The sequence below is a fragment of the Tachysurus fulvidraco genome, chromosome 17, assembly GCF_022655615.1.
Source record: "Tachysurus fulvidraco isolate hzauxx_2018 chromosome 17, HZAU_PFXX_2.0, whole genome shotgun sequence".
NCBI lineage: Eukaryota > Metazoa > Chordata > Actinopteri > Siluriformes > Bagridae > Tachysurus > Tachysurus fulvidraco.
In genome coordinates, this window is record NC_062534.1 from 16,816,256 (window position 1) to 16,834,963 (window position 18,708).

Sequence of the window (18,708 nt, forward strand, 5' to 3'; positions counted from 1 at the left end):
TTTCAGAGAAGTGTTTGTACAGTAAGGACATGCCTGACCCATTGTTTCTCAATCTATCTAAATTTATCCTTGACCTTTTGTTTGCTATTTTTTGTTTGTTTATGCCTTTGGATCTGTGTCTAAGCCCGATATCAATATCTTTGGAAACTTGCCTATTTGTGGATTTTGGACTGTTAGCATTCAAAAATAAATGTTTGTACTTGCATTCAGACCTAAGTGATTGTCAAAAATGAACTTTAACCAACGTTTATGTAAAGTTTTGTCATTGGAAAGCAAACGAAAGAATTTATTAACCGATTTGCAGCAGGAACATTTTCTAGGTCTTTATTTACTTTTTTCTTTTTTTACATTTTTGAGATATTGTTGAGTTTGCTAGCTAGGGTTAAATCAATAAAACCTGGGGGTATATCCCAAATCACATCCTCTCCTACTAGAAAGAATGCAAAAATAGTATACATGGATGTTTCGCTACATAATGGAGAATATCCTTCAAGCGAAAGCTGCGTTTAGCACCATGTAAGGTTCTTTGGCTTGTCCGTCTATGAAAAGTGATTCAGAGAAGATTTACTTTTCAAAAAAACTTCTATGAACAACCACTTTAGGAAGGTAGAACCCTTAAACATTCGAAGAACCCTTGAGAAATCCTTTTGTAGGAGTATAATATTTAGCATTATAGTATGCCATTTGGATAGCCTGTATCCTCCTGGTGCTATATGTTAAGTGCTTGAAGTGGGGGGAAAAGTGCCAGTTGGCCTCTTTTTGGCATGCAAGTTCAAGTGTTACCGTTTAGCAAACACTTCTGAAACTCTGGAGTGAACAAAACACAAAAGTGACAGTGTTTGAAACATCCTGTAATAAAGAAGAATAGATTTTGTCATTTTTAATGTGAGTATGTTGTGTAAGAATTCAATCTCATATCATTAACATCTATTGTAGTGGATTTGAGCCTAGAAGTCAAGGTGATCGGAAGGTTGTGAGCTTAAATCTTAGGTCCACCAAGCTGCCACCGCTGTGCCCCTGACCAAGGCCTTTAACCCTGGTAGGTTGATTGGCATCTCTGGAAAATTGTCTGTAGTGTGTGATTGTGTGAGTGAATGAGAGTGTGTGTGTGTGTGTGCCTTGCGATGGGTTAGCACTCTGTCCAGGGTGTATCCTGCCTTGATGCCGAGGTAGTTCGGATAAGCAGTAGAAAATGAATGAATGAATGAATGTTCAAACACAATGTTCCATGAGTAAGACAGTGTTAGCACAGTAGCTGAAACACAAAATAACCTGTCACAAGAAACTGGCTAGCTATCATGAGTTCTTCACAGTTGAGACACACTACAAATTACACAACATGGACACTTTTAATGCACTTGCATATATACAGTGAGAAAAAAATTTAGAATCTGTGTCACCCAGATGAGGATGGGTGCAAGTTTCCTTCTCATTTGAGTTTCCTTCTCAGTTTTTCCTTGCCACTATCACCTATTAGGTATAAATATAAATGTACAGTGTGAAATTACAAGATTCTGATTTTTTTATTTTGGTTCTAACGTATATATTCCTGTGTATATATGTTAATGTGATCATTAACATCCATTGTTAAAATTGTTAAATGTAATGTAATTGAATTTGGCTTCACCCCAAATAAGAGAACAGATTACTGCCTTTACTTATTTTCAGTAAGGTTTAAAACTAAATCTCCAGCAATCTTGAACTTGTTTTACTCTATAATAACGGTATTATATTGACAAACAGAAACTACCTTGCTTGCTGTCTGCTGATGTATGTCCCTCTGTGGCTGTTGACCTTCTTTCCTACTTAAAGTTAATGTATCAAAGCTGATGTATGATGTATATCTACAAATTTTCCAGCCAGGTCCAATAAAACACTGCTGACTGTGAAGTTCTGTTACAGACGTGTCAGGGTGACTCACAGCAACTGACGAATATCTTATTATGGAGTATTCTTATGTAAAAAAAAAAAATCCTACACAGTGTAGCTTGAAGAAGGCACAAGCATAACAATCAAATATTCAAGTTGACTGCTTCTTGCTTCTCTGACGTTTGTCAGTGTATGTTTTTGTACTTTATCATTTTTAGCTTTGTTTAGTCATGTTTCTAAAGCATTTTTTAAGTTCTTGTTATTCACACCAGTCATGTTTCCATTTTGACAAGCGTATCAATTCACACCAGCTGCCTGATGTGTAACACCTGAACTATGCCTGCTTTGCGATCGTTACTGTCTCTGTTTTTAAATATTTTTTTGATACCTGTACGTTTAAGTGTAGGAAAAACTCCATACAAATCACTCAATCACACTTTTTAATATGTTGTGAATTTCTTTGTACGTAAAAAATACCCTGCTGAGCCACCAGGGACCTTGTGATAGGCTTCATTGCATCTTGGTGTAAATTCCCCAAGTCTCTGGAACTGCACTGCGAGGAAAAGACACCATTCTACCAAAAGATTTTCTTAAACCTGGTATTTTGATGATGGTATAGTTATTCCAGTAGTACAAATGGGTTCATAGAATTTGATTTATATAATTTACAGACTTATGAAACTATTATGTGAGCTCTCATGCCCCATGGGAACAGAGTCATACTGGAAGATACTACTATTATCAGGATAGGAAAATGATTCAACATAGGATAAGAGCGATCAATTAAAATTGATTTGCAGTAAAGAAAAAAGTAGACCAAAAACATACCAGTGTAATCCATATCCCCCTTATGGTACTGGAAATAAGAACACAACAGACCAGCACCCACTTACCTCGAAGCACTTATCGCACCCAACATTGCACACACTTCCTCCAATACTCCAGCACTACTCAACGCTCAGGGTACGAGGAAGACTCTTCATTAAAACTGTGCATTAAGACTCTTCTCTGTTCTGGCACCAATGTGCAATGGACTTTCCTTAGATGTCTGATTAGCTGAGCCACTGTCTGCTTTCAATGACTTAAATGACTTAAATTAGCAACTAAAATAGCATTGTCTCCCAACAGAGTGTTTAGTCTGATGCTATTCTTCCTGCCTGTGACCTAGTGAACCAGTATCAGGATGTATTTATTAACCGGATGCATCAAGACACTTCTTTAAGTCGTTCTGCCAAATGCCATAAATGTAAACAAAGCGCTGGACGTACAGTATGTGGCACTGCTACTAAATTGGATAAACTTAGATACTAGATACAATATTTAAAATATAGGAAAAAGCCTCTTTTGAGTACCACATCAACATCAAAAGGCTTAAGTAAAATCATATGAGTACATTAACACATAACTAAATATGCACTTAATAGAATTTCTTCACGCATCTTCTTAAAACGTTCAACTATTCAATGCATCCAAACAGCGGTTCACATTTTTCAAACTGAGACCCAAAGCACACTGGAGCCTGAGCTCCATTCAGAGAGAGCTGTATCTTGTCACACATATTCTAGTGACTGAGCTCTTTACATGTATAGAGAAGAAGTTCTGCAAAGCCTGTTCTTCTGTTCCTCTCCCTCTGAGACAGGGATCAGCAGGCACAAGCTCTTTTGTCCCTGTGTGGTGTGTGTGAAACACTTGGCCTTGTCCCAGGGTGCCGCCAGGATCAGAGCATGGCCATCATCTCAGTGCTGGCAGCACACAAAGCGGGCTTGGAATGACAAATTGGTCTGAGCCACCGACAGGCACATGCCAGGAAAGACCCTCCGCACCAAATGGGCAATCTAAACTAAGTTTATGCAAGCTGAACACACAAGTGCTGTTCCAGTTGGCAACTACGTTATTATTGTAAAGGACTGATATACATAATCATGCCGAAGTCATTGGAAGCAGAAATTGAACGCACTTAGAGATGAAATGTATTGTGTAGCAATGAAATTGCTGATAAAACTCGGCCGGTTTGGGGGGATGATGGGCTTCAGTAATCCCAGCTCACAAATAGAAAATCGTTTTCAAAATGTAAGCAAACGCTGAGTGTTTTTAGACACAAAATATGAACGTTTAAAGGTATTATTTAACAAGATTAGAGTGAGAATTGAAAAAAAAATGCACTGAATCTAAAAAAAAAACAATTAACAACTACTGTTCATGGTTTCACTGGTTCACAACTCCAATAGCAGGTATCAAGTAAATCTCATTATTGAACAGCTCCAAATACCAGGAAATCTAGACTGAAGTATTGCTCTCACAACATCCTAGACATTTCATGGGGCATATATATTAAATGTAGTCAGATTTCCAGTGTTAGTCTCCAGCCACTAAAAACATCTGATCTTCAATAAAATGGCTCAATAAATTTAGTTAACATTAATGTTACGGGTATTTACTAGTTCAGGAGGAGCTGGAAGTTGCTGCAGTTACGATATATTGTAATAACTTACACCATCATGTATTTGGTCTCAAATAGAGGACATTTTTATGTTATTTATTTATTTATTTATTTATTTATTTATTTATTTATTTATTTATTTATTTATATAAGGTAATTCATTTATTAATTGTTTTAAATCCTTCTAGCAAAAAATTGTCACGCCATGTCGTACCAGGAGCCTTCCACATCCTTTTTATAATCGGGGATGTGACTGTCTTCAGAATGAACCAATTACATTCAATATCATATTGAAAAGTAAATACCATACACCTGCCATGAATGAATTGATTCCAATTAACCCCGATAAAGATCAGCTGTTTCTGTAGGATTTTCCTCACATCGTCTTTGTTTCTGCGCTGCTAAGCCGTAGTGCACAAATAATTTACTAAGAGGAGATGCCAACTACATGGGGTCTTTAAGGACAACAAACTCCTCAGCAATGCAACATTTGTCAGACTGTATATTGGATTAGTGTATATTTACTATCACACCCTTCAGTGTTACCGAAATGAGGATGGGTTCCCCTAGGAGTCTGGCTCCGCTTAAGGTTTCTTCCTTTACCATCCAAGGGAGTTTTTCCTCACCACGGTCGCCTCAGTCATCTCAGGCTTGCTCATTGGGGATAAATACAAACACATTTAAATATATCTAATGTTATTCTTGAATTTTTGCATTATATTCATTTTTATATTAATCTTTGTTTTGTGTTTATGTTCTGTAAAGCTGTTTTGAGACAATTGTTTTGTCAATTGTTCAAAGTGCTATACAAATAAATTTGAATTTGAATTTGAATTTAAATTTACAAGTCTTGCATGGCGGTGGCTTAGTGGTTAGCACGTTTGCCTGACACCTCCAGGGTTGGGGGTTCGATTCCCGCCTCCGCCTTGTGTGTGTGGAGTTTGCCTCGGGGGTTTCCTTCAGGTTCTCCGGTTTCCTCCACTGGTCCAAAGACATGCATGGTAGGTTGATTGGCATCTCTGGAAAATTGTCCGTAGTGTGTGAGTGTGTGAGTGAATGAGAGTGCCAGGGTGTACTGTATCCTGTATACAGGCTTCCCGTGACCCGAGAAGTTCAGATAAGCGGTAGAAAATTAATGAATGAATGAAAGTCATGCATGGTATCTCACCTCTTCAAAATGTATTGATCAGTAAAGGGTATAAAAAAATTCCTTAAACATTAGCTGTACAGTACCACAGAACACTGCAAAGTCCATCATAGGCAAATATACTGTAGGAAATGAAGCACGAGAGTCACATCACCAAGAACAGGATGTTCTTCCAAAATTTGACAAGACAAAAATTTACCAGAGAGGATATACAGTAATAGTCTGTATGGGATAGAGTGGAGATACAGAAGCACTTTGAAACATCACAATATCTCATTTACATTTCTGGCATTTAGCAGACACCCTTATCCAGAGTGACTCACACTTTTAAATTCAATTTATACGACTGAGTAATTGAGGGTTAAGGGCCTTACTCAGGGACAAAGCAGTGGCAGATTAATGGACCTGGGATATAAACTCATGACCTTCCGATCAATGATACAACACCTTAACCACTGAGCTACTGTACCACATCCCTAAAACTCTTCAAACAAATTCCATTATTCCAAAAGTTTTGGTGCATAAAAAAAATGACCCACCAAAGAATACCATTTCCACAGTGCAGCATGGTGATTGCAGTATCATGCTTTAGCGCTGCATCTCTTCAGCCCCAACTGGGGCTTTTATCAAGCTGGAAAGAATGAATACCTCCAAATACTAGTCGATTATAGTGCGAAACCTTCAGGTGTCTGCGAGTAAGGATCTCACTTTTTCAGCACGACAATAACTCAAAGCACACATCCGAAATCAACAAAGGAATGGCTTAAACAAAAGAAGATCAATGTTTTTGATTGAACTAGCCGGAGCACAGTCCTGAATCCAACTAAAAATCCGTGGGGTGACCTACGGCGGGCTGTGCACAGGAGAGACCCTTACAATATGATGAATGTGTTTTTACAAGAAAAGAGTGGAAAAATATTGTGAAATCAAGATGTGCCATGCTGATAGAGTCTTGCCCAAAAAGACTGAGAGGAGTTACAAAAATCAAAAGGTACTTCAGCAAAGTATTATTTTAGAAGTGTGCACTTATGCGGCTAGGTTATTGTTTCTTTTGTTTGATTGTTTCCTTTATTCCTTTAAAATGATTACGATTGCTTTTCACTTAAATTGTAGACGTTGTGATTTCACATTGCGGGTGAAATAATGCGTGGACATGATTCATCCTGTTTTCTTTTTTTAATCACAAAAAACCCTCCTTTTTTAACAGGGGTGTGTAGACTTTTTATATCCATATGTTGTACTGGTTTGAGTTACATGCATTGTAAAGATTGGTTCACGATGTGATTCGAGTTGTCATTGGCCTGAAGTTGGGAACTTCAAGCGTGGTATATTTCTAAGGTAATGGCAAACCCAGATGGTATATATATATATAGAAGTTACCTGCCAGGCTACATCAGGCTGAATCTATGAGCTTAGACTGAATATGAGTGACAGGACCCATTTCAGCCTGTGACAGATGGCTGCTCGGACTCTTTTTTTTCTTTTGCTATTAAAGAGATATTCAATCAAGCACTGATGACTTGAGCCTGAAACCACTTCCTGCCACAACTTCAGGTAGACAACTCAACGATGTGCTTCTGCGACTCAAAGCCGCATAGGAACGTGTTTTGATTTGTCCTGGATTTTATTTGACAGTGGAATTCATTGAAGTAATTTGAAGTTTGATCCTACAGTACAGAACATGCACAATATGCAGTATGTATATGCTATAGTTTATTGTATTGCAAGTTAACTTTATTACTAGAATGCCAACTGTTCTTCTTCCCCTAGTCCTTTTTTTGTCTGGAAATGCTAAATGTACAGTATGGTCTCTTGATTGTATGGCCAAGACAGACGCTAAATTATACTGCACAGTCTGGGGTCCCAGAGTTGCCTAAGGCTCTGAAATTGCTAATGATCAGCTGCGGAGAAGCTCTTTGATAGCAGTGCCCGGGGACTCCGAGCGGATCTGCTGTAGTGTGCTGAAAAGCTCTTGCTAAAAATGGTGGAGAAGAAGAGTTGGCAATAAAATAAATAAATAAATAAATAAATAAATAAATAAATAATAATAACAATAATAACAATAATAATATTAATATTAATAATAATAGTAATAATAATAATAATAATAATAATAATAAAAGATAAACACATAAATATAAATACATATAAATAAATAAATACATGAAATCAGATCATCATTATCATTATTCTAATTTTTGTTATTATTGTTGCTGAAAACTTTATCATCCAGAAGCACACTTACCACCAAACACAGCGTGCAGCACCAACGATTAGTGTTGTTTTATTTCATTTCATTTTTTAAACTATCATCTCCCATATGAAGCTCTGCCTTAAGGACATAGACTGGCAACGTGTTATATACCCCTTTTTCATGTTGGCCTCGAAATCCAAAATAGAGCCATCACGTGATCATAACAATCTTTTAATCTTTTATTTTTAATGGCACGTTACAAACAGAAATACTAATATTCTTTTCTTATATCTTTATTTATTTATTTATTTAACTAGTTGATGAAACATTGAGCAAGTAATGGGAATGAAACTAATTTTTTTCTTCAGTGCTCTTGAGCATCAGCCAGGAAGTGAGACGCACAAAGCCTCTCAGTGTGTGGTGTGAATATTACTGGGCCAGGCGGCCTTGCAGTGCCATCCTGCCAGAAAAGTGCCGCATTCCCTCCACCTCTGACTGAATAGGCTACTTGTTTGTCGGTTTTAAAAAGAGGGTCATCTAAGAGGCTGCTCCACCTGGTGTATATTGAAGAAGACAAGCTAATGTAACCATGACCTCCTCCCACGAACTGCTTTTAGTGCCAAAAGCTACTGTAGTGCTCATTTGTGTCAAGCCTTTGTTTCATCTCGTCTTAGACCTCTTTTTTTCCCCTGTAACCACAGTTTGTTATAAATGAAACTTAACCGCATGTGTTTTCATGTTCAAGTCATGTCATGAACAGTGTCAACGGCAGCATGTTATTTATTTGTTTGTTTGTTTGTTTGTTTGTTTGTTTGTTTGTTTGTTTGTTTGTTTGTTTGACAGAAATAAAAAATCCAGAGCATCACCGTTGCATAACAAATTGATTAGCTCATTTGTCATTTCCATACATGCATAGATGCTGTGTGCTGTGTGTCTTTGTCATTTCACTCTTATTTCATAATGAATGCATATCTTACACACAGCTAGGTTGCATTAGTTGTGATAAAATATTCATGCATTAAATTTAAGCTCCTCTAAAGCAGTAATAAATGAACAGGACTTTTCTCTTTTTTTTTCATGTACAGCTTTGTTTTGTTCTGCTAAAAGAATGAAATGTGATTTTTAATGCTGTTAATCCCTTTAAAACACATAGCAAACTCATTACTGCCTGAGGATAGGCTTTTGTGTGTGTGTGTGTGTGTGTGTGTGTGTGTGTGTGTGTGTGTGTGTGTGTGTGTGTGTGTGTGTGTGTGTGTGTGTGTGCATGTATATACATAAAAGCATGTTTTTGTGTTCGGTTGTAAATGTGAGGAGGGTAGGATTATCTTTGTTAACAAAGAAGTACATTATCAATTTGATCTCAGGTAAAAAATATCCAAAGAATCCGTGCGCATCTGAAAATTCAGCGTTAAGCCTAGGCTAAAAATCTACTACACTTCCTTACATCTTAAAACTGTCTTCAGGAGGCTAATTAAAACTTCTTTATATCTGGAATGAGGAGAGTTTATAATGTCCATTCATTTTAAAACAGGTAAAGCAACTTATTAAGAGTTTCCTCTTATTATAAACACACACCAGAGCAGTTTCTTTTGCAGAAAAAATAATGTCTATTTGCAGAAAACAATGTCTATAAAAGTGCTGCAAACGTCATGTAAAATTTTTTAAACCAGACACCAAGCACAATAAACACTTTAAGAGCTCAGTCGTGGCTCATAAATTAGCGCAGAACTAGTGTCGAGACATTGATTGCGCAGTTTATATTTCTAGTCAAAGCATTTCCTTTTCCTTCTCTTTCTGTATGTCCTTCTGAACCCTGTTGCAGTTCTGTTAATGAGTTAAAATGTGTGGTGTTTTTTTATTCATTTGTTTCTTCAAACTATTAAACGCATGACTCACTGCAGAGAGACTTCTGCAAGCTGTGGCCCTTAAAAAAAATAGTAAAACGAATATGCACTAATGGTAAGCAATCCAGGCGGAGAGCATCAGGTATAATATGAGCCCTCTAACTTATCCCTGCATAGATCCTGTAAAGATGTTTTTTTTTCCCTCTCTAAAATGGTTGCATTTGCAATTCAAAATTGTTACAAAGCCTTAATTGAGATTTTTTCGGCTCTCCGGCGCTGTCTCTAAGAAGGGGCTTCACACTGCTTGGGAAATGAGCACATCAGGAGCAGGGGGCTTCCAAGGTTTTAATGCAGTGTCATTTCAAAGAGCACCCCCGTTTGTAGCAGTGGCACACTGCGCGTGATGCTGGCTTTAACGCAGCTGGCAGAGACATTAGGATTTTGTTCAGTCCAGTTTTGAGACCTACTCCTGCCACTGCTGTGCCTCGGTTAAGCTCCAGAACACAAATGTTATTATGTAGCTTTGCAATTTTTCTTATTATTATTTTCACTTGTAATAAGAAAATAATAATAAGAAAAATTCTTTCATTGAAACATTGCAGCATATTTAGCCAGATTTAGTTGCTGACAACCATTTAAGACCAACAGAGTGTCTCTAATGCACAGCTAGCTTGGTACTGTACATGTAAGAGCATAGCTCATTATGTTCAGGGGTTCAGGGTGCATTTTATTTTATTTGCACAGAAACATAGAATGTGCCCTATTCATTATTATTATTATTATTATTATTATTATTATTATTATTATTATTATTATTATTATTATTATTATTATTATTATTATTATTTTATTGTTTGTTTATTTATTTATTTATTTATTTATTTATTTATTTATTTATTTATTACAAATTCTTTAATGTCACGAATATCAATTAATATTTACCCAAAAAAATTTTTGTCAAAGACATGCTTAGAGTCCGATTCATGCATAGAATCTGAACCTGGCCATTTTTGCACTCTGTTCTTGTGGTTTCATAACTCGCTCTTCGTTGCTTAGCTCTCATTGCTTAGAATTAAGACACACATTCATGGAAACAAAGGGCTTCATCAGGGCTTCATTGTGTGATAAAGTTTGAATGAGCAATCAGGTTTAGAATCCGCATTGTGCTCACAACACGCTTCTTCTACTTGATAAATCCAATCTGTGTTCTCAGTAGACGGAAGAAAGTTTTTGAGTGTCACAAAGTCATCAAATTATGTGGAAAAACAGGAGGTTGTTGATTTACCTCTAAAACCAAACTAAAAAGAAGGTGCTCGTCCACGCCTGCATTAAGCTGCACACGTATACTCACAAATATGGTGGTTTTATCAATAAAGCTCACCAGTCACCATGTGACCAGACAGAACTAAATACACTACACAGTACTACATAGTGTGCAAAGAGTACAAGGTCGTATAGCAACCCAGTCTCACGGCAGTTCGCGACATAGTAAAATGAAATGTAATCTATTTGATTCGTGTTCGTGGACACGGATTTCCTCTTTTTTCCCGTGTCACTCAGCACTTTCGATCTAATGTACAGTATTTCAGTAGGAAGCATCTTTCGTGTCTGCACCACGTTTTTCTTTCTGCCGATCGGAAACATTGTTTTTGCTCATTTGTTATTCATTTTTAAACTTTAAGCACTACATTACTCAACATTTAACCAGGAGATTTTATCCTTGTTTTTATTGCTTTATATTCTGTAGGGTACTAATCATTGTGCTATGTTTTTTTTTTATTCTGAGAAAAGCAGTTTTTCCATCTATACTACAGTACCCATGAGCCTTATCTACTTTTACTATGTTGAAGACGTCAGCTAAAACTACCTGATGACCCACTGCCGATTCTCTTTCATCATTCTCATCCTCATCTTTCTTTCAGCACATAAACACGATAATAACAATACGATGTCATGACCATCCGTTTTATTTGATTCTCCTGAGGCCGCAAATTCTCCTTCATTGCACTCAAACCACTTCCGAGGCAATATTACTTGAATGTAATGATCAAATTCGAACATTTACAATTCGCGGCCTGCAGAAATCATCCAATCGCACAGCGGATGCCCGCATTACCCGTGAGCTTCAGCATCTGTTGCTATGGAGACGGAGCCAGTCCACGAACACGAATCAAATTGATTAAATTTTGTGATTATGTCACGAACTGACGTGAGACTGGGTTGTGTATAGTATAATAACACAGTATAACGGACAGTGCAGCTCTGATCAGGACACGGTTTTGTAACGAATAAACTGCAATAATAAAATGCTATGGATGTGAACATAAAAAACAGTTACAATAAAAAGAAGTACATTATCCATTTGATCAGGTACAAAATATCCAGAAGAACTGAGTGCATCTGAGTATTCAGCATAAAGCCTAGGTTAAAAATCTACTACACTTCCTTACATCATAAAGCTGTCTTCAAGAGTGTAATTATTTTTTTTTATATATCTGTAATGAGGGTGTGAACATAAAAAACAGTTCGAACCTTTAAAAAAATGCAGAGCAGGGAATAAGTCCGGTTTCTTGGTATTGATGACTTATGGGAAGAAACTGTTACACAGGCTGGCGGTCCGGTTGCGAGTCCCGAATGCGTTCCTGATGTTTTGTGAGGGATCTTCTACAATGCTCATGGCTTTACGAATGTAACATGTGGTGTAAATGTCTATGATGGAATCTAATTTGTCCTGAAGACTTTCACATGATGAAAAACCTTCTGATTTTACATTTAACAGATGCACTTATCCAGTGTGACTTACAATTTTATCTCATTTTATACAACTGAGCAATTGAGGGTTAAGGGCCTTGCTCAGGGGCTCCAACAGTGGCAGCTTGGTGGTCCTGGGATTTGAACTCACAACCATTGGTAGACCAACACCTTAAACACTAGGCTACCACATCTCCTCTTCGTTAAGTATAGAATTCTACTTAATTTGATATTAAATAAGCATCTCTACATCTTCTTACAGTACAGAAAGCTTCACCATATCAACGGCGTATTTATTGATAGACAAAGAATATCTAGAGCGTCTGTTATTTGGCCTGAGACTGAGTTGTTAAAGTGGAAAAAGTCCCTCTAGAATTTTGCGATTGTTGTATTTGGTTATTGTTGAGACCAAAAATGTTTGATTTTGCAGATTATTTCTACATGAATTGGTGAAATTACAAGCACATGATTCTTCTTTCATAACTCCTACCAATGATGACTTGTATATAATGAATTTCTCCAATAACTTTACTGTATATGTGAATCGAATAGGGCTTTGGCTGAAAGTGAAAAACTACTGCAACAGTTGTTGTTGTTGTTGTTGTTGTTGTTGTTGTTGTTATCTTTTATCTACTTCAGAAAGAAAGGTGACACTTGTGATTTTATAGACACAGTGTTCCTGTTAAAAACTACACAACACTCCACGTACTGTTGAGAGGATAAACACAAACACACACACACACACACACACACACACACACACACACACACACACACACACACACACACACACAAAACCGACCATATGCTCATAAAGCTCATTGCACATATGGCCAATAATGTGCTATCTTGCACTTTTTTTTACCTATTTACTAATATTCCTGTCGTTCACTACACAATGTATTTTTGCACATTTCTGAACAACCATTTGATACACTGTACGTCACCTGTACGCCTGCAGTTGTACACGTTCTCCTCATACACCTACAGCACATGCTGCCCTGCTCATGACACTATGGCACTACTGCACTGAGTATACAGTACGCCTCACACAGCGAGTCATATTTGTGTTTCGCATGGATGTACTGTATGCCTAGCACACGATTCTACCTACATCCTGCTATTCCTACTTCTGTAACTCTTTCATTACCCCAATGTTGAATTATTAACAGCTTATTTTATTATTTAAATTTTTTACAACTGTCTTTATAATGCATAACTTTCTATTCACTCCTTATTTATTTTCAGTATTTCTAAAAAGATTTTATTTGGATATTTTATCAAAAGTGTCGTCAATCAAAATGCAGTCTGACGATGATGATGATGATGATGTGCTTTATAGTGTACACAATGTATCATATTTTTCACTAACTAGCGCAGCTGCAGGAAAAATGCACACTACACACAAACACTACACCCACACACACACACACATACACACACACACACACACACACACACACACACACACACACACACACACACACACACACACACACACACACACACACACAAACATTTTCAATTCATTTCATAAATGACTCATTATAAATTCTAAAATAATCTAAATCACAGTAAGGCTTTTCACACTGTGCTTAACCCCAGGTTATTGTCATTCTAAACGCTTCTTTTAACCCCAGGTAGAGGAACGTTTCACACTTGTAATTTAGAGTCAGGATTAGCACCACCTTTTACCCCGGGTTATAAAACCTTACTCTGAAACAGAGTAACCAGCTCCTGTGCCACACTGCGTGAAAAACGATGTGTGTCAGAACGTTACGGCCACATGCTTAGCAACAGACACTCAACAGCTCATGCCTCATATCAGTTCTTTTATATAGTCACAGAAACCCGGTTTGTTGTGTAAAAGGTACAGTAGTTGCAGCATTTGAGGGACAAATAAAAAAAAAGTCAAATGATGCTGGAGAATGTGTCGAATAGGGAGAAGAAGGATCTGGATAGCGCAGTCAGAAATAACCATGTATTTTGGGAACTGACTAAAAAAGCAGAAGCTGGATATCAACGAACACCTGGTCAAACTTAAAAACGGACAGAAAAAGATTAGAAAGCTGTGAAAGATAGCAATGCCTGCTCATATCTCATATGCACAATGGCAGATCTGTCCACTATTTATTTTTCTACTCCTAATTCTTATAGATCTTGAAGCGTGGAGGATATTTTTTCAAACTGATGCGAAGCCATTATTTAAACAGCTTGTCTGCTGTATTTATGATAAATGTACTAATAATGAATATTAATGTAGAGTTTAGGAATGTTATAAATAGCCAGGGTTATGTGTTAGCTCCAGGTAAAGTATGAGCAGAGTAAACTGTTAAAGATAACCCAAAGAGTTTACAATGACCCAGAGTTAACGATTTCAAGTGTGAAAAGCTGGAGAATGTCCCATCATCCAAATTCATGTACTTCCAGATCATAGACAGTCATGTTAATGAGACATCTCCTCTCAAATCATTTCTTAATACGTATATATCGATCAGTGCATTTGCGGTGATCTGAAGTCGTCTACGGAGAAGAACTTTTCAAACGGCAAATCTGCGTAGAAAAACAACCAAAAAAAGAAATAATAAATAAAAAACACACACATACTGTATGAATTCCATTAGAGATTGCAGTATTAGAAACCAAGGAATCCTAAACCTAGTAAGAGTGTGACAAATTTTCAAAAATAGAAAAAGTCATTTCTAAGATTTAATTCGATATTAAATTGCCAAGATACGAAGGCTCTTGTGTTCCTGTCTCTAGTTTCCATGTTCGACACTCTTGCCAGTTTTCAGTAGTTCACAGGCACAGCATGAATAATGGAGTGATTTGACAGGATGGAAAATATTCCCCCTTCCCCTTAAAATCTGCAGCGTTCTAACACTATTCTTCCTTTCTCAGTTAACAGAGTTAACAGCTCTCCAAAATAACAGCCGACCATCGAGATGTCAGCTTTGACCCGCCTAGTAAGAATTTGCATTGCCCAAACTTTTCAGTGCAGCGTAGAATTGCGCTGAATATCAGATCGAGGGCAGGACACACAACACACCGGGTCAGCGCAAGACACGGATAATCTCATCTACGGCTCAGTGAAGCCTCAGTCGGGAAATGTGTCTGTGTCTGTGCACGTGTGTGTGTGTGTGTGTGTGAGTGTGAGTGTGAGCATGTGTTGGATGTGTCATATTCTAATAGGGCCATGTATTATTTAAAAATATAGAACAAGTTAATACAGTGCACATGCCATACCTGTCATGGAGAGTAATTACCCATGGGTACTCGATATATGTGCAATGAAAAGAAAAGAATTACCATGAATTTTGTCACCACAGAGATTTCCATGTCAGCGAGGAGAATCCTAATCCTAATCAAGAACCTCTTTTATTAATGAATCATGAAAAAGACATGCACGGAGCATGAATATCACAGAGTAAAGGTACAGCCGTATGCACACAAATAGAGTACCTTGAGACAGAGATGCATTGATGCCTTTTTTTTTTTTTCTTCAGATTGAATATAGTAAATGTTATGGATTTTGTTACTCATTGATACTGAAAGTAACGACTTTGCTCGTTCTGCGTCTGAAAATGTTTGCTCATTAAACTGAAGTGAAATGTATTAACTATCTGAAAATTGAAGTGAAATGTATAAACTAGGTTATTTAACTAGGATCAACTGATTTTTAAAGGACAGCATGTTTCGTTTCACTTAAAAAAAAAAAAGTTCTTCCCTATCACTTTATAGCATTAGAACTGAGTCGAAAGCAGCCGAAAGTAAAGAAGAAAAGAGCTGATCTTTTCTTTTCTTTTTTTTTGTCTACATCTATTTTTTTTCTTCTCCGTGAGCCTTAATGTCTTACTATTAACAAACAACTCATGCTCATGACTTATACTAAGAAGTTTCCTCAGGTTACTTGTATTGTAGGAAACCGTCTCCTCTCTCTCTCTCTCTCTCTCTCTCTCTCTCTCTCTCTCTCTCTCTCTCTCTCTCTCTCTTTCTCTCTTAATCATCAAGTCGTCAGTTCATTAACGAGACCACATGCACCAGGTTTACATCACACCGTAACATGGTATGTTGGTAGCTGAGCTTTTTTCCCAAGTATAAACAAATGTCTAAGGTATCACAAGCGTCCCTTATGAACTTCAGAGCTTCACAAGATGTCTCGGTGCGCAGTAGAGATGCAGGTCAGTATGAAAGATGCTGACAGTGGCACTCAGAAATAAACATGTCCTCCGGGCTGCCCTTGTGTCCGCGAGAAGGTGTACGTCATTAGCCTCCCTTTCTCCAGTACCTATGTCAGCGCTGCTCAGGTTACATTGGCACATAAGGCATGAAACACACTCATTAAAGTAGAAGCTGTTGCCACGGGTTACCATACGGAGACATAGAGGTGCCAGGTGCTAATGAGTATTTGGTTACAGAAATTAATAAGCTAGATGATCGTTTCCTGCTCATTCTTGGAGTCGAGGAGTTGCAGGTGTGGGGAAAAAAAAACGACAAAAGCTCTCTGTTCTGTGTTCAAGTGAGCGCTGCGACACAGAGCTTTTTGCTTTTATGAATCTGTGGGTGTGAAGCTAGGTTACCCCATGCTTCACGCTGACTCCACTAAGTGGTAATGAAATATAGATGTCGAATCCTGGACAGTTCAATGTTTCATCTCTCTTGGTGATACCATAAGGAAGCCATTAATAGTGTCAAGGTGCATTAGCTGTGCCACAGGAAGATAATTGGATATGAGGAAATGACTGGCGGCACCTGCTTGGAATCAACTGGGCCTCCCTGAAGTAGTTGAGGGAGAAGTTAGTGAGGCCAGCGCTGCCTGTTGTGAGTGCCACCGTGCCTCTGGAGTGCCTACTTTTTCTCTTTCTGAATTTTTTTTTTTCCCCCACCTGTGAGGTCACCTGAAAGAAGGCACTTTTTGTGTGTCGCCTTCGGTGTGTAGAGGCCTTGCATCCTGCATAATCACAAACAGCAGGACCATCTGTTGTTGCCTTGTTGGCTTAGCTAAGCGTAACCTTTTTAGTGTCGCATTTCATGTATCTGTCTGATGTAGAGGCATATTTACAAAATGGTAATTGCCTAATGAAATCCTGTTTTAGAGTTACTGCATATGTTGTATGGAAATGGCGCAATTATTAGTAGAGTCATTAATGTGGGAGGAAAAAACAGTGTCATGGCTCTCTGTATTTCACCTCCAGAGATTAATGATCTTAACCTTTACTCACTTCACACAGAATTTCTGTGCAAGCAATAGGTCAACTTGTTTCTTCTAAATACAAGATGTTAGAAGACTCTTGTTTTCTTTTACGTCTTTAGATTGAAAAATTAACGAACATGTTGGTTTTGTTTCTCTCACAGAACCAGAACCAGACCCCAGACAAGACGTTGAGTGCAGTTTCTACCACTTGTCCACATAAGGTGAGTCATTATCTGGATTCGTATTTAGATTAGTGATTCAGCGATCTGTCGTATAAAAGTCCGGAATTATATCGTATCATACCTTGGTAATCAACAAGGGAGTAATAACTGCTTGAATGTCAGCTATTTCTTTTCATCCATTCCTCACTCACCTTCATATCTTAAAAACTCTTCGCTATTCAAGAGTGGCATAGATTTATTTTTTCATCTATTAGCTCAGATGTCTTCCTCAGCAGTGTCTTATCTAATTCTGAAAATGCGATTCGTACCACTCGATTTAAGTGATGAGATTATCATTCATGAAGGTTTGGGATTCAGTCAAACATAAATAACAATCTACAGTCTCATTACTAGGAACTGGATAATCAGGCATTCTAGTTCTCTTTCTTCCCCCCCACAATTATTTAGTTATTTATTTTTCTTCCTTTTGATTTTCTTCACATAAAATAAATAAATAAATAAATAAATAAAAAAATTCCCTCAGCACTTTGGCATGTCGGCATGAAAATGTGTTAATGTGCTATACTGCAAAAACTCACACTATTTTCAGTCCACTAACCCCAAATGTGTCAAAATGCTCATGTCTTTTTCTGGTTGACTAGTGGGGTCAAGAGTAAAGACTCCGCTGGAGTTACGGAAAAACAGCAGACATGTCTGACAGCCTGTCAGCGAGTGGTCAAACTCGACTCCATCTTAAGTGGACCACCTTAATACACTCGCCGCTATTTTTAGAGACTCTTGAGTCGCAAAAGTGAGATGAAAATAATTTAAATCTTCTTGTGTTGTATGAAATGGTACCGAAGCTCCATGTGAGGCAATAATAGTAAAAGGCAATCAGATTTGTCCTGAGCATGTTGACATAGAGGAGGGCTTTAATTGCTGACCTGTCCTTCATGTCTGTGTGCACCATTTCTGTCAAAATCACCTATAATGCAGCTTTCCCCGGCGTCGCAGTACTGTAGAGTGCTACAGGGAGGATGTGCTTTTGTAGGCCAACCCAGAAGTTCATATCACGCCGGTTCCCTTGATAGGATTTTTCCACTGGCTT

At 37.7% G+C, this 18,708-nt stretch overlaps 1 protein-coding gene across 2 annotated transcripts in view; it reads left to right on the forward strand.

Annotated features, from left to right (window-relative positions):
- pcdh11 (protocadherin 11) overlaps positions 1-18,708 on the forward strand; it is a 203,261-nt gene that overhangs the window by 71,762 nt on the left and 112,791 nt on the right. For both annotated transcript variants that reach the window (XM_027135458.2, XM_027135459.2), the window contains exon 4: positions 17,601-17,660. In XM_027135458.2, the coding sequence (XP_026991259.1) occupies positions 17,601-17,660 (60 nt within the window). The remainder of the gene's footprint in view (positions 1-17,600; positions 17,661-18,708) is intronic.